Below are 14817 nucleotides of genomic sequence, written 5' to 3' on the forward strand. Positions count from 1 at the left end.
GAAAAGAAAGATAGAGCCGACGAAGAAAAAGAAAAGAAAGCTAATTTGTCATTCAAACAGGTAAAAAGCCAGAAAAGAAAGGAAAAGAAAAGACATTTAGCTGCCGTTGCTGAAGAAACAGAGATAGACACTCAGGACAACTCAGGAGAAAGTGAGGTAGAACTTGAGTTACAAGGAGCCAGAGGTAAGGGGGAGGAGTCTGACACAGACCATAGTGACGACACAGAACCTGCAGTCAGGCCAAAGATGACACAGAGACGAGGTACAACTAGAATGACACATTCACATCTGGAAAGACATACAAGATCGAAAACTAACATTTTAGAGCCCCCTCTAAACATTACATCCACCTCAATAAATGCTCCAAAAATCATGGTTGGCAACACAGCTGTCTGCAAACCATGGACTCCTGCTGAGATAGTTGGAATGACACAAAATGCCCCCAATCCGACCACAAACCCAGATGAATACTGGGGATGGTTAAGATATGTATGCTCTGTGTATAACTGTCTGATACCTGATGTTGAACAATTACTTGCTGGCTCATACAGAACGGAGTGGGATTTGTGCAAAGGTGAATTTCTTTTCCCTGCTCGGACAGAGGATGGCCAGTGGCCTCCTCATAGAACCATGATTGACTGGTTAAATGAAGAAGCAAAAACAGCAATAAGAAAATGTGCACGACAGCGCACTGACTTTAATAAAGTAATTCACTGTGTCCAAGATGCATATGAAACTGTACCTGAGTTTGTTAACAGATTTACACGTACTTGGGATAGCAATGCAGGAATAGGACGAGAAGGAAATGAATATTTTGTTGTTACAACCTTTGTGCAAAATCTAAAACCAAATGTTGCAGCTGCATACAAATTGTCTGTCACCGATTGGCAAACCAAAGACTGGAAAGCAACGGTAAACAAAATGATGGCGCTAGATAGGTGTGAAGTTTTTGCTGAAGACAAATCTGCCTCCTTCCCAAAACAAATGTTACAGCATGCGCGACAGGGGGGTGGACAACAGCATTTCAAAAACAATAACAAGCGAAAACCGGGAAAGTGTCACAAATGTGGGAAAGCGGGACATTGGGCTAATGAGTGTAGAAGTGGTCGTCGTCAGAACAAGCAAAATTACCCATTCCAGGATCACCAAACAAGGAATTTCCAACAAACAGCCCCCCTTGCTTTACCACAACAACAACAACAACCACTACCACCTCCTCCACATGTTGATAATGTGAATCATGGACAATATTACAATCAAGCATAGGGAGGCCATAGAGGGGCAGGATCAGAAAAAACATTTCCCATTCAAGCAGCTGTAATTCGACTTTCAAAAGATCCTTCAGAAGATCCAATAATGCCTGTTGAAGTAAATGGTAGTAGAGTTGACATTATGGTAGATAGTGGGGCCACAATTTCCACTGTTAAAGCTGATGAGCATGTATGTACACCAACACCTAATTTTGTCACCACCGTGGGTGTTTCCGGCGTTCCTGTTGTTGAGCCACTATCACAGAGAGCTAAAATAACTGTTGAAGGTTCAGATGTGCAACATTCTTTCCTGATTTCTGAGAAAAGTCCAATTAATCTCATGGGACGAGATTTACTTTGCAAGCTACATGCCACCATTCAATGCACACCTGATGGATTGTTTTTAAGCCTACCTGATGTGAAGGCTGCTCATGCATTTCAGTTTTTGAAAACTATTGCTGATTGTTTGTATTGTTGGTCATTGACTGATTTTAACATGGCTTCCAGTTTCACAGTATTTAGCATTCAAAAAATTGCTCAAATTTCACCAGCATGTGCAACACAGATGTCTGCCATGAGGCCTGTACTACAGTGTCACTGTACAGCAGCATTTAACCCCCCAGAGGTGTACAAACAATTAGCTGATGTGTTTTTGAATACACAAGAGGGGTTGGAGTGTGAACAATGTTTGTTTGTTGGTCCACAGGGATGTGCAATTCCAATTCGGTTATCTGACGCACAGCGCAATTTGGTTAATGATAAAGATTCATTTCCATACATCACTGTAGCTGTCTCTCCTGACTGTGACCCACAACAGCTTGAAAGCATGGTGGCACAGTGCCAGGCATTGAGAGGAGCTGCGCAGACTCCTCAAACTCAAACAATAACACACTTGGGCCTTGAGCTGTACATGTTATCTTTAACTGAGCACATCCAGCTACCTCAGAGTAGGTTTGTTTTGCAACAACCACCCCTCCCCACACAGTATGGGCCTCCATCAGAGCTTTCAGAGGTTCCATCTATTTTATGGGCTAAACATAAAAACCATGTGGGTTTTGTGAATTCGGCTCCACCTCACGAAGTCACACTCAAACCTGGTGCTAAACTACCAATGGTCAGGCAATACAATTTGCCACACAAGTCAATTGCTGGTATTGAAGGTGTAATTCAGTCTTTACTGGATCAAGGTGTGTTGGTTCAAACAACAAGCCCATGTAACACACCCATTTTACCCATTCCAAAAGCAAACCGCCCAGATGAATGGCGTTTTGTACAAGATTTGCAAGCTATTAATAGCATTGTAGTGCCAACAGCTCCAATTGTGCCAGACACAAATTCGATTTTAGCTTCACTACCATCCAACTCAACACACAACACAGTCATTGATTTGAGTTCAGCTTTTTTCTCAATCCCGTTGCATCCAGATAGCCAGTATCTGTTTGCATTCACATTCAAAGGAAAACAGTACACCTGGCAGCGTTTGCCTCAGGGTTTTGTCGAGAGTCCTACAGTTTACGCAGCAGCAGTGAAACGGGACTTGGATGACCTCCACTTTCCAGGGGGCTCCACTCTCCTACAGTATGCAGATGACCTCCTGATAGCTTCACCATCACAGGAAGCTTGTCGAACGGACTCCATCTTGCTCCTACAGAGACTAGCTGAGTGTGGTCATAGAGCATCACTTGCCAAACTGCAATTTTGTCGGTCTGAGGTGACATACTTGGGTCATGTTTTGAAAAATGGACAGCGCCTGTTGTCACCGGAGAGGTTGAAACTGCTGGTTAACATGCCTCCTCCCACAACCAAGAAACAAATGCTCTCGTTCTTGGGGATGGCGAATTATTGCAGACATTGGATCTTTGAGTATGCTGCTATGGACTCTGTTTTGCGAAACGCCACACTGCAATCAGCTCCTCCCAAGGTGCAGTGGACTGAGGACATGAACAAAGCTTTTCAGGACCTGAAACATGCTCTCACCTTGGCTCCGGCATTGGGGCTGCCGGACTATCATCAGCCGTTCCATCTGCATGTACATGAACGAGATGGCTTTGCTACAGGCATTCTCGTGCAAAAACATGGGTCTCATTACCGTCCAGTTGCGTACTACTCCTCTCGACTAACCCCTGTGGTTCTTGGCATGCCAGGTTGCTTAAGAGCGGTGGCCGCCGTTGCCATCATGATTGAGAAATCTTCTCCAATTGTACTGGCTCATGACTGTGTTGTGCACGTTCCACATGCAGTACTTCACATCTTGAACACATCTGCTACCCAACACATGACAGCTGCACGTCGTTCAGGCTATGAAGCAATCATTCTTCATAGTCCACACATCACTTTAAAACGCTCACCTCCATTGAATCCAGCTACTCTCCTTCCATTGATTGACACAGATGATGAGCATGATTGCATCACAACTATTGACCTGTGTACATCCCCAAGGCCAGACTTGTTGCAGACACCAATACCCAATTCTGATTTGATTTTTTACACTGATGGTTCAGCTAGCAGACCATCTGATAGCACACATCTAGCTGGCTATGCAGTAGTTAACGATTGGGGGGTAGTAGAGGCAAAAGCACTGCCTCCAGGTACCTCTGCTCAAGCAGCAGAACTGTATGCTCTAACTAGAGCGTGTATTCTTGCTTCTGGTAAGGTGGCTACTATTTACACTGACTCAAGATATGCATTTGGCGCTGCTCATGATTTTGGCCAGTTATGGAAGATGAGAGGTTTTGTGTCATCTTCTGGAAAACCACTACAGCATCACACTTTGGTTAATGACCTGTTAGATGCTATTTTGCGCCCATCTCAGCTTGCAATCATCAAATGTGCTGCTCACACGAATGGAACTGATCCTGTTTCACGAGGAAATGCAATGGCTGACACTGCAGCCAAACAAGCGGCACTTTCCTCTCCCTCTTTGGTACTTCAATGTGCCTCCACACAACCTACCAATCCAATTCCAGTTCCTTCCGCTAATGATGTCGTGACAATGCAAAATCACGCTGATGACAGGGAGCGAAGTCTTTGGTTGCGTAAAGGTTGTAAAGTTGACGCGGAGTCTGGCTTGTGGCTCCACCCTGATGGTCGACCGGTTTGCCCTCGAGCTCTCCTTCATGTACTGGCACGTGTGACGCATGGTCCAGCGCATGTTGGAAGAGGGGTGATGAATGATGTTATTCGCTCACAGTGGTTTGCTCCAGGCATTACTCAAGTTTCACAAACACTTGTGGATAGTTGTATGATATGTCAACAGACCAGAAAAAAGAATAGCACAGTGAAACATGACCACTTAGAACCCCCATCAGGTCCTTTTGTAAATATGCAAATAGATTTTGTACATATGCCAAGCTCACAAGGCTTCAAATACTTGCTAGTCATAACCGACAGGTTCTCGAAGTGGGTAGAAGCTTTTGCAACGAAAAAAGAAGATGCAAGAACAGTTGTAAAGTGTCTGCTAAAAGAGGTAATCCCTATGTACGGAGTGCCGCAGGGAATAGATAGCGACAGAGGTCCAGCTTTTGTGTCAAAAATCACTCAGGGACTGTCAGAAATCTTAGGATTTAAGTGGCAGTTACATGTTCCTTATCATCCACAGAGTTCAGGTCAAGTTGAGAGAATGAATGCAACTATCAAAGACAGATTGACCAAAACAGTCCTAGCCACAGGCCTGAAATGGCCTGATGCACTGCCGATTGTGCTGTACTCCATTCGGAGTGCACCAAGTGCAACTACAGGACTGAGTCCTCACGAGGTGCTGATGGGAAGACCAATGTCCACAGGGACAAGTCCCCCACTGACACCACACAAAGCTACTCTGCTTTGGACGGATGAGTTCATGACTGAGTATGTGAAAAGACTAACAGAGATTTTGAGAAAGTATCATTTACAGGTGGCTGACAGACTCCCCAAACCATCGGAAGAACCAATTCATTCCTTTCGAGAAGGTGACCTGGTATTAATCAAATCTCTGGAAAAAGTGTCTTTGTCTCTTAGGTGGAAAGGTCCATACCAGGTGCTGCTGACTACTAGGACGGCCCTGAAGGTCGAAGGCAGAGCAGAATGGATCCACGCCACAAGGTGCAGACTGGCCCCCCCAACCACTGGCGGAGGAGAGCAGAGCCCTGGCAGGTAACCGGATGGTTACTCCTTTTTTCTCTCCTGTTTAGTAGGTTCGGGCAGGGGACAGGTCAAGTCGGTCCAAATGAGAGAGAGACAGGAGTCTCTCTGATTCCAGGCGAAGGAGAGCGGAAAGGCTTTCCTTCTCATGACACAGTCGGTGCCATGAACCCAGTGCCCCATGGACAGGGGCGCCCTTTGCAGAATGATCCAGAAAATGCAGACCAAGAGCCAGATCTTGGACATACGGACAAATCAATGAGCCCATTGGGACTCTACAACACTGTAAGTCCTGACAAAACAGTGAGATACATTGACAATGCTGCAATGAGAGAGTCTGAAGAAAAAGAGTCAGAAAAGACTGATGGACATATTTTACCAGCTCTCTCCCGAGTTAAACGAATTGTGAATTCTATTGTTTTTAAATGTCCTATTGACAGATGTAAAATGAATGATTGTAATATTGCATATCCAGTTACTTTTTCTCGAGGTAGATGGCGGTGGTCTACATATGATAAAACACTGTTTGAGACGAAGCAGAGTTCATCCACGTCGACGAAGGAGGATGGATTCCACATCACCATGCATCGTATGTGCTAGTAACCTCTCCATGGTGATGGCCCTCTACTGTACGCAAAGTGCATGGGTTGAAGACTTCACTTTGTGATTGATTTGTTTTATTGTTATGATGTAATCAAATGTTTGTATGACTCCCCTTTAAGTTGCTTTAACGCTTTGGTGTTCTAGGAGATCTTCTTTGAGGATTTGCCTCACTACTGCCCCTGGTGGTTGGAAGACAGAACTCATGGGTCACATGACAGTTGTTTTAAAGGGGTACATAAGAGGGGTTTTTATCTAATTTACTGATTGTTTGCTTTTATTGTTATTGCATTATGTGTTTAAATGATTATGTGTTTTGATGATTTTACTTTTGATTTTGTTCAATGCAATTGTTGATTCTTGTATTACTTTTGTGTGAGAATTGTTATCTGTTGTGCAGATGTTGTTTCTACTCTGTTTGTGCCCTTACAGTCCACCAGTCCAGTCATAAATTGGTAATTTGTATTGATCTTTTGATCAATAAGAGGGGATTGTTATGGATATTCCATAACTGACCAGGACAACAGAATGTCAAGCTGTACTCTTCTGTTCTCTCAAACAGAAGATAACACATGTTGTTTAATAAACCAGGAGCCTCACAGGCGAACCAAGGCCAGAATGCAGGTCATCATCAGACGCAACAAGACAAACCAAAGATACAGATTTAGGTCATAGGTTTATGATTCGGAACTGACGAACTAGTTTCTATGATTGGCTTAAAGGCTGGTTTTGGACTGTGAGGGTCAGACGAGTTTGGGGACACCGTACGAACAGGAGGTGTCCCTTGAGTCGCTCTCCCTTGCAAGGTTCTTCATTAAAGTTTTCCCAGAATCATCATACAAAGTTTGGTTTGGTCTTCTCTTCTTCAAACTGACAACTGCCAGTGCATCAGCTCCGAAAATCCACAACAGTATGTAGATATAACAGACATTTATAACCAGTTTTAAAAAGTGAAGTGTATGAAACAAAAGACTAAAACCATGTCTTTTTTTTTTTTTTTTACACAGCACTTCCATTTTATTCCACTACAAAAAAGAGGCATCTCAAGAGCACCAGGAAAAAAGCAAAGAGCAGCGTCCAGTTCATTTCCGACCCGAACGCCTACGACTGGACCGTTACCCGAGCAAAGAAAAGACAAAAAAAAAAAAAAAAAAGTCCTTTATGTCCCAGAGAAAGATGTCAAACAATCTCCGATATCCACTTTCACATGCAGCAGAAATGCAGCTTATACCGTAAAGCCTCTGCAGAAGCAAGACGATGCCGAGAATCAGGTCGGGAATCAAATTTTTTTTAAAAAAAAACAACCTAAAACAGCACATGACAAGAGGAAAAGAAGCCAATCCTCTTTCCTGAGGAGAAAGAAGACAAACATTTCTTTTTGAAAAGTGCTTAAACTAGAAATAAAATCACACCACTATGGGTAATAATATAATACTACTCTTAAAAATATTTCACAAGGAAATCGATAAAAACTCTACCCAGAAGTGTGTGAGACCCGATCAGGAAATACACTGACAAACACGGAGGTTTACCTGGCTTACTTATTTGTGTTTTTTTTTTTTTGTTGTTGTTGTTTTTTTTATGTAGAAATACAGTCGGCCGTACAATCATGAAATTGTGACCAAAGAGCAAATCATTTTCTAGGTGAGCAGAACGTTGTACAATAACAGCGGGTCGGCTGTGACAGTAACTGGATGTGAATTCTTGAGCAAATTAAGGAAGCTCAGCTCTCATGGTTTGGAAAAACGGCATGAAGACCAGCTTGAGGCAGATTTCTGGAGTTAGTCATAAAAACCCTAGCACTGTAAGAAACTAAAAACTGAGAAATCCCCCCCCCCCCCCCCCCCCCCCCCCCAGAGACTGAAGTACCCTAATCATTTAAATAATAGTTTCAACTATGAAAATCTCAACACAGGAAACGTCCCTTTACAATTCTTTGCTTATTACATTAGTATAATATTGATTACCCCTCCCGTTTACATTCAAGCATGAAAATCCATAGTGAGAAAAAAACACTCAACTTGTCTACAAACCTTCTGATTTATTCTCCGTATTACAGCCTACGAAGGTTTAAAGATTGTTCTGTTCAGAAAAGATAAATAAAAATGTGATTGTTTCGTCCAAAATGAGAAACTAAAACTTGTTTTTGACCTTTTTTTTTTTTTTTGTCTTCAAGTGGAAATGCATAGCAGGATAACTCATCATTCCTCCTTGGTTGGTTGGTGTCGTCACACATGGCTCTCATAAATCACCTGGCAGGGAGGGGTGTTATTTGCCGGCGCCGGCTCTGGTGCAGCCTGTTCGGCGCTCTGCTCAGCCTCCGCCTCCGCCTCCGCCTCGGGCTGCTCCTCCTGGTGAGCGGGAGGCAGCGGCAGAGGAGAGGAGGAGGATGAGGGGGGAGGAGAGGAGGGCGTGGTCTCGGGCTGCGGCGGTGCTTCTATGCTGCAGTAACCTCCGGCGGCGAGCGGCGGGTGGACCGACACCTGGATGGCGATTTGCTGCGGCTGCTCGTGAACGGAGGAGTTGTCTGAATCGGCGGCGGGGGATTCGCTGCGCTCCCTCTCTCGCTCCCTCTCCTGCAGGATGGTGAAGACGTCCCTCCCCCCGATGGAGGCCATCCTTCCCGTGACCTCGCCGCGTCCCTCCGGCGCTTGCCTGAGGAAGGTGTGCCTCATCTCCTCCACTCCGACCACCTCCAAGATCTCCTCCATGAAGGTGCGGCAGTTCATGATGAGCGGCGGCAGCGGGATGCTGCGAGCCAGCTCCTCGATGTACCGCGCAAACTCCATGGTCTTGAACTGCGTGACCTTCGCCAGCTCCAGCGTCTTGGCCGAGGTGATGATGGGGATCCGCTTGGCGATCTCGAAGGCCTTCTGTAGCTTCTCGGCGCCCTCCGTGCGGAAGAATTCGTTGATGGCTTTCTCCGTCTTCTTCAGGTGACTGCTCATCATGCAGAGGCGCGTGACGTTCAGGGCCATGATGATGGTGAAGGTGACCAGGCACACCACCATGTAGTACACGCCCATGTCACCGTTGGTGAAGACCACACGCAGAGTCACCGTGCAGTTGGAGCTGCCGTGCACGTTGGACGCCATGCATGTATACTTTCCTCGGTCTGCGAACTCGATGCTGGTGATGTTGAGGACACCGTTGTCCAGCAGCCACCACTTCCCACCTACAGAGAGACGCAGAGACGTCAAGGATACAGAGATGTTTGGCTAGCCTGTTTACAACCTGCCTGATCAGCTGACCGCTCGTTTCTTGTCTCGCCAGATGTATTTTTAGCACAATCACCACATTCTGAGACCTCGACATTTACTTTAGTGAGTAAAGTATCATTATTACAGCTACTTACTGTTTGCCAACTTCTCAAAACCTGTCCACTGAAACCTGAAACTTATACATTAGTTGTGCGGTAAACACTGATTATTCACTGACTCTAAACAAACCATCAAATATGCATTTTGCCTTCTAAGTGATTCACTCTGAGGTCAAAGTTCAAACTAAAAATCAAATTAATGCATCACAGTAAACTCTGATCTGCAGTCTTACTGCAGCTGATTTCTGCTGCAGGAACTTGCTTACTCAACTCTGCTTATGTTGCACTTCTGCATTTTTCCAACTTCTGCTTTTTATGGAGTCTGACATCTCAGGAGAACACAGTGTTTTGGTGTGTTTATATATCTTTGGAGCAGCTACATCTCCGGTTTTGCACTTTTTGGCTGCTACTTGTTTGCTGCTTTTGTGCGTCCTGCTGTAACACCTAAATTTCCCTTTGTGGGATCAATAAAGTTTCATCTTATTTGTTCTTATATCAATAAAAGCCCCTTTAAGCCGAGCAACCATTAATGAATATACAGATACAGAAAGTCCACAGTAGTCTCCGTGCGCTACCGTATGTTCAGTATGAGCGTGTCTGATGGATATCTGCTACATCGGGATGACAGATGGTTCAGACATGAATTTAATCTGGGTTTGTGAGTTCAGACCGGAGAGCAGCGGTGACCTTATTTTTCCTGTCTTTGCTTTCAATATTTTAACAGGTGTTGTAGCTGCATCTCATCTGTAAACACACAGCTCTGCGTGCTGAGCTTTGAGTCAGAACACTAATCAAAAACAGGAACAATCTATTTACATGTTGGAGTGAAACGAGTTCAACAAGCAGAAAAACATCATTTCACCCAAAAAGTACAAATGAATATATCTCTGGTGGATAACGCTGGGATCAGTCTTTTGAGACCATCACCCTGTCATGCATGTTGGACCCTGACCAATCACAGCTTGCCGTCTTTTACAACTCACACCCAGCGATGAATGTATGTACGTTATTTAAGACAAAAACTATTTATAACAAGTTGGTTGTTGGTTGGGATTTTGTGCTGCGTCGGTTGTCTTGCTTTATGACACACTAGACGTGATAAAACGCGCAATTTTCATGTGGTGTGGATCATTATTGGCAGTTATTGATATCATTCAAACTGATCAAACTGTCATAACAGTAATGAGTCATACAGATAGTTTGAATTTTATCTGCAGAGCTTTATCGCTCCTGATGCTTCTGCCGACACAGCGTAGGTGGATGTAATTTAATTTATCAAGCTCAGCGTATTCAAAACATCTGAAAAACCACAACAGCGACGTGTTTTTCCACAAACGGCGTTCAGGTGACTCAGGTTAATGCACACACACACATCACAGTCGACAGAAACCTCAGACAGCGAGGCCCGTGCTTTCTCCTGAACCCGGCCTTTCAAGGACGACTAACGAGAAAAAGTTTTAATGAATTCAGCTACGACCGCTGCTCCGCATCCTCCTCAACTACTCGCTCTCTTTATCTGCGTGGGAGGAAGGACGGACAGATATCACAGAGGGCGTCTGAATCTGTGGCCTGAAGTCAGGACGAGACCTCGAAAACATATTTTTTTCCTCTCGCATGATCCTCTAGAGAGGATGAATGGGCAGTCAGGAAATGTAGCCTGGCCGACAACAGCGTCCCACCCATCCGCCTTTTCATGTGAGAGCAAGATTTCTAATTTTACCTCCACTGCCGGATCATACCGTTGATGTGCTGCCCAGTGCTACAAGTAGACTGAAGAAGAGGAAGAGTGTGTGTGTGTGTGTGTGTGTGTGTGTTGGCGCAAGTTTGTAGAAAAAAATAACAGATGTGCAGAAGAAATTAGAGAGGATAGGTCAGTAACTTTGCAATGTTTATTACTGCTGTGGTGAAAGTCTAACCGCTCACTGATTATATCTGTGTAACCCAGGGGGGAAAAGCTCTCTGACGCTGTTGTAGGTTTGTGGGTCATAACAACAATGCCGCCTCTCTTCTCTGACGGCAGGTTTCAACAGGTCGGCTCAGGAGAAGCTCCAAAACAACCGACGACTCCGCATTCCTCATGAGATGAATCGCTAATATTCAAAACACCACAGATAAAGAAGCCCGAGCTGGCTTGAATGAAAATCCATTAGCGAGAATGACTTTCTAAATGACTTCCTGAATCTAATTGGCAAACGCCTGCCATCGTAGCAAGGAAATAATCACTGCTGCCAGACAAAATGTGCAATAATTGAGACGAATTTCCCCCAGGAACGCAAGGACATCTAGTCCTCATGTTTCACTTTGATTAGGGCTTCAAAGAAAATGTCGGCAGCATTATCAGCCTGCGGTACCAGGACCAGACCAGGTCTTCAGTTCCTGTCTTGTCTTGTCTTCACTTCCCCTTTTTGCTTGTTGTTGCTTTTATTTTCTGAGGTACGGTTTCTACTCTTTTTTTTTTTTGCAGTCAACTATTTATTCAACATCTAATCTCTATTTACTTGTGCTAATGCAGATCACTGTAACCTTACCGCTATCAAACATGACATGTCCAGATTAAATCTCTCTCCGGTGGCACAGCAGATGGGATTTCAGGGCCTAATTTAACATGAATTTACGAGCTCTCGTAACAGCATTCATAACGTTGAGTTCAGTCTTCAAGAGACTCAAAAAGAAAGCGAGAGGACTCCTGCTTTTTCCTGACAAACGTCCTAACTCGACCGTGTTCTTCTCATTTCCTCTATGCTGTATATATAAACAGGTATGTCAGTTTTATTTGGAGCCTGTGGAAAAAAAAAGCTGAATGAAATCTTTTGTATACCTCAGAGAATCTGACTTTTCCTTAACATTAGGTAGTTTACAGATTTTTCAAAACCTGCCCCAGTATTAGAGGGTTCCAGGTTCAGTTTCTGCAACACAAACCACCAGCACCGAGTCACTACTAGTCACTCATTCACTGTGGTGATGGGTAACTGGCCATAACATAATATCATACTGCCCTCAAGTCTTAAAATTGCCTCCCAGTTAAAGGGAAACTCAGTAAATGCCACGTATTTAAATGTGTGACTATTGTTTTGCATGTTATTACCTAAATGAAACATCTAGGTGGTTTACCACTTCTGCTAGACAATTTCCTGGTGAAGATCCTGTCGTGTGAATGTCAGTATACTGACTAACTTCCTGTGGTTAAGACCGGAACTTAAATGTTTAGGTGTTAATGTCCAGAAGCCTGACATGGACTGCTGGGTGAATGTTAATTCTTATTCATAGTAAATAACAAACCTGACACTGCATTTGCTGCCAATGAAATTATAATTAAGTGACTGGCAGTGCTGGTGGGGGAAAAAAAAAGAAAAAGAACAGGAAACCAGGTTTCAAGTAACAGTATTGTCTGTCTTACCACTCGTCTCGGTGTCCAGACGGTTTCCATGGGAGTTGAACCATTTAAAACTGGGGAGCGGGTCTCCAGTGACATTGCAGTCAATCAGTGCGCAGCTCCCCTCCCGGGCAATTATCTGGTTCACTTTTGTGAATGCAACTGGGACAAATCCGCCGTCTGTCACAGTGCCATTCTCCGTGCGGTTTCTATCCGTGTCCGCTGATAAGGCCCAGGCGGTGCGAGAGGCGATAAGGGACACCAGGACCAGAAAAACGTATCCGCCGGCCCAGTGCATTTTCTCTGACTGTCGGTGCGTCACCCGAGGGGGAGGAAACTCTATCATTCCTCCTGGGTCTCCATCCTGCAGACTGGCTATCTCTTGATAGAGGAAGGCAATTTGGTATTCAGCTCTGTGGCTTGAAACATCTCACTGAAAACAAGAAAGTGATTGGCATGTCTTAAACCAGAGACAGTGTGCAGAACAGAACACAACATTCAGGACTTGATGCACAGCAGCTGGACCCAACTGATAAGGATTTTTTAATAACTAGCCCTTTAGCAATGAATTGTGAACAGTGAAACACGTGCCTCATAATTTGCACAAGCCAAGGGTGCCATCTTCATATGTATTTTTTTAATCAAATTGATATTTAATTTGCAATGATATAAAACAGAAAAGTAGCCAATCTTCATATTTGAGAAAATGCTGCAGACTAATCAATTGGTAGTTTCAGCATATATCTACCCAAAAATAAATCTATGATAAAATAATTAATTGTTATAGTTATATATGAAGTAAAATACCAAAAATCTGGAGGTTACAGCCTCATAAATGCCTGAAATTGTTTGCTTTGAGTCCTTTTGTAAGATTAAATCATCTTCATTGATCAAATAAAATAATCAATATATCGCTAACACATGTAAATAATAGTTTCTGCTCATTTCCTTTGAGTTTTGCAGGGTTGTACTGGACTACCAGTCGTGGAAAACATCTTTTATTTGAAGCTAAATCACCCACACAAAGCTGACAGTCAGCCTTGAAAACCGACCTTTCACTAACACACTGATCAGTTTCATTCAGTTATCTGATCTTACAAAACATTAGCATCATCAAGCCAAATCTAATACGTGTTTATAGCTAAAAGCAGCCACATCATATGACATTAATATAGGGTCAGGTATCTGTAACTCACGCTAATGTTAAATGAGAAAAATCGTAACGTTTTTAACAGTTAGTATCTTTCTTCCAGCTACCCGATGACGGCACCCGTTGGCTTGATTAAAATGAAAACAAAGCCTGACTACAACATAACGGAGATCTGTGGGCTCCGTCTATTTTCTGGATCACATCGTTGCAAAAAACGTACTTCCCTTGATAATTATGTGAATAATTACAACAATCTAGATATATAAGTCATACTTCGGAATTCTAACATCATTTCCTTTGGCTGAAAATGTGCCGAATAGACGGTAGGCATCACAAAACAAGGGCGTGGGACCCGGCTATATACTGGATGGCGGTTTGTTTTTTATATATATATCACGGGACCCTTCCAGAGCTGTTCAACCGCAAACTCTTTACAAACGGCTAGAAGGAAGCTCCTTCACGTCCACACACTGACTGATGGTTTATTGTGTAGCTACCGTTAATTAGACAGTAATACCGTAGATACTAGTTGGGTTTCGCGGTCACACAATGCATAAAACGCCGAGTTTCCACCGAGAAAAGCAGGATCGTTACCTCCTCAGCGCGAGCCCGGCGCAGTGGTCCAACAAACGGCCGCTAACTGCCAACCGTTGACTAAAATCTAGCAATTTCCGCGGCGATAAAACCCTCGTTTGATACTCACATCATGGTCTGTCGCCGTCAACAGTCGGATGTTCGGTGGGGAAACACCAGAGGTGGTTTTTTTGAGTGGGTTGTCGCTGTCGCTAGCTATTTCTCCGCCATCTCCATCCTCCTCCTACCGTTGGTCGCCCGCTATGTGTCCAACAACTTGTTTCCCGGCAGTGTTTTCTTCTAACTGGTAGCGTCGCCCATTGCTTGGTTTGTGCATTTAGGACGACAAAACGAGTAAATAGCAATTAAAACGGTTATTTGGTATATTAAAACTATTCTAAAATAGTTATAATGGTGAGTATCGTCCAGTATA

General features: G+C 43.9%; 2 protein-coding genes across 4 annotated transcripts; one reads left to right on the forward strand and one right to left on the reverse strand.

The window, feature by feature from the left end:
* Window positions 1-2057: 2057 nt before the first annotated feature.
* LOC122973870 (protein NYNRIN-like) lies at window positions 2058-6091 on the forward strand. Of its 2 annotated transcripts, none has more exons than XM_044341666.1 (2): window positions 2058-5654; window positions 5845-6091. In XM_044341666.1, the coding sequence occupies exon 1, from the start codon at window positions 2077-2079 to the stop codon at window positions 5383-5385; it is 3309 nt and encodes a 1102-aa protein (XP_044197601.1). In that variant the 5' UTR covers window positions 2058-2076; the 3' UTR covers window positions 5386-5654; window positions 5845-6091. The 2 variants fall into 2 exon arrangements, with proteins under 2 accessions (XP_044197601.1, XP_044197600.1); XM_044341665.1 differs by having other exon boundaries at window positions 5864-6091.
* Window positions 6092-7990: 1899 nt separating this feature from the next.
* Window positions 7991-14671, reverse strand: mfap3l (microfibril associated protein 3 like). 2 transcript variants are annotated; one of them, XM_044341558.1, is made up of 3 exons: window positions 14515-14671; window positions 12686-13094; window positions 7991-9144 (listed from the first exon to the last, which is right to left on the reverse strand). In XM_044341558.1, exons 2-3 carry the CDS (start codon window positions 13005-13007, stop codon window positions 8198-8200), a joined length of 1269 nt encoding a protein of 422 aa, XP_044197493.1. In that variant the 5' UTR covers window positions 13008-13094; window positions 14515-14671; the 3' UTR covers window positions 7991-8197. The 2 variants fall into 2 exon arrangements, with proteins under 2 accessions (XP_044197493.1, XP_044197494.1); XM_044341559.1 differs by lacking the exon at window positions 14515-14671 and adding an exon at window positions 14406-14503.
* Between the last annotated feature and the right edge of the window lie 146 nt (window positions 14672-14817).

This window comes from Thunnus albacares, chromosome 22 (genome assembly GCF_914725855.1).
Source record: "Thunnus albacares chromosome 22, fThuAlb1.1, whole genome shotgun sequence".
Taxonomy (NCBI): Eukaryota; Metazoa; Chordata; class Actinopteri; order Scombriformes; family Scombridae; genus Thunnus; species Thunnus albacares.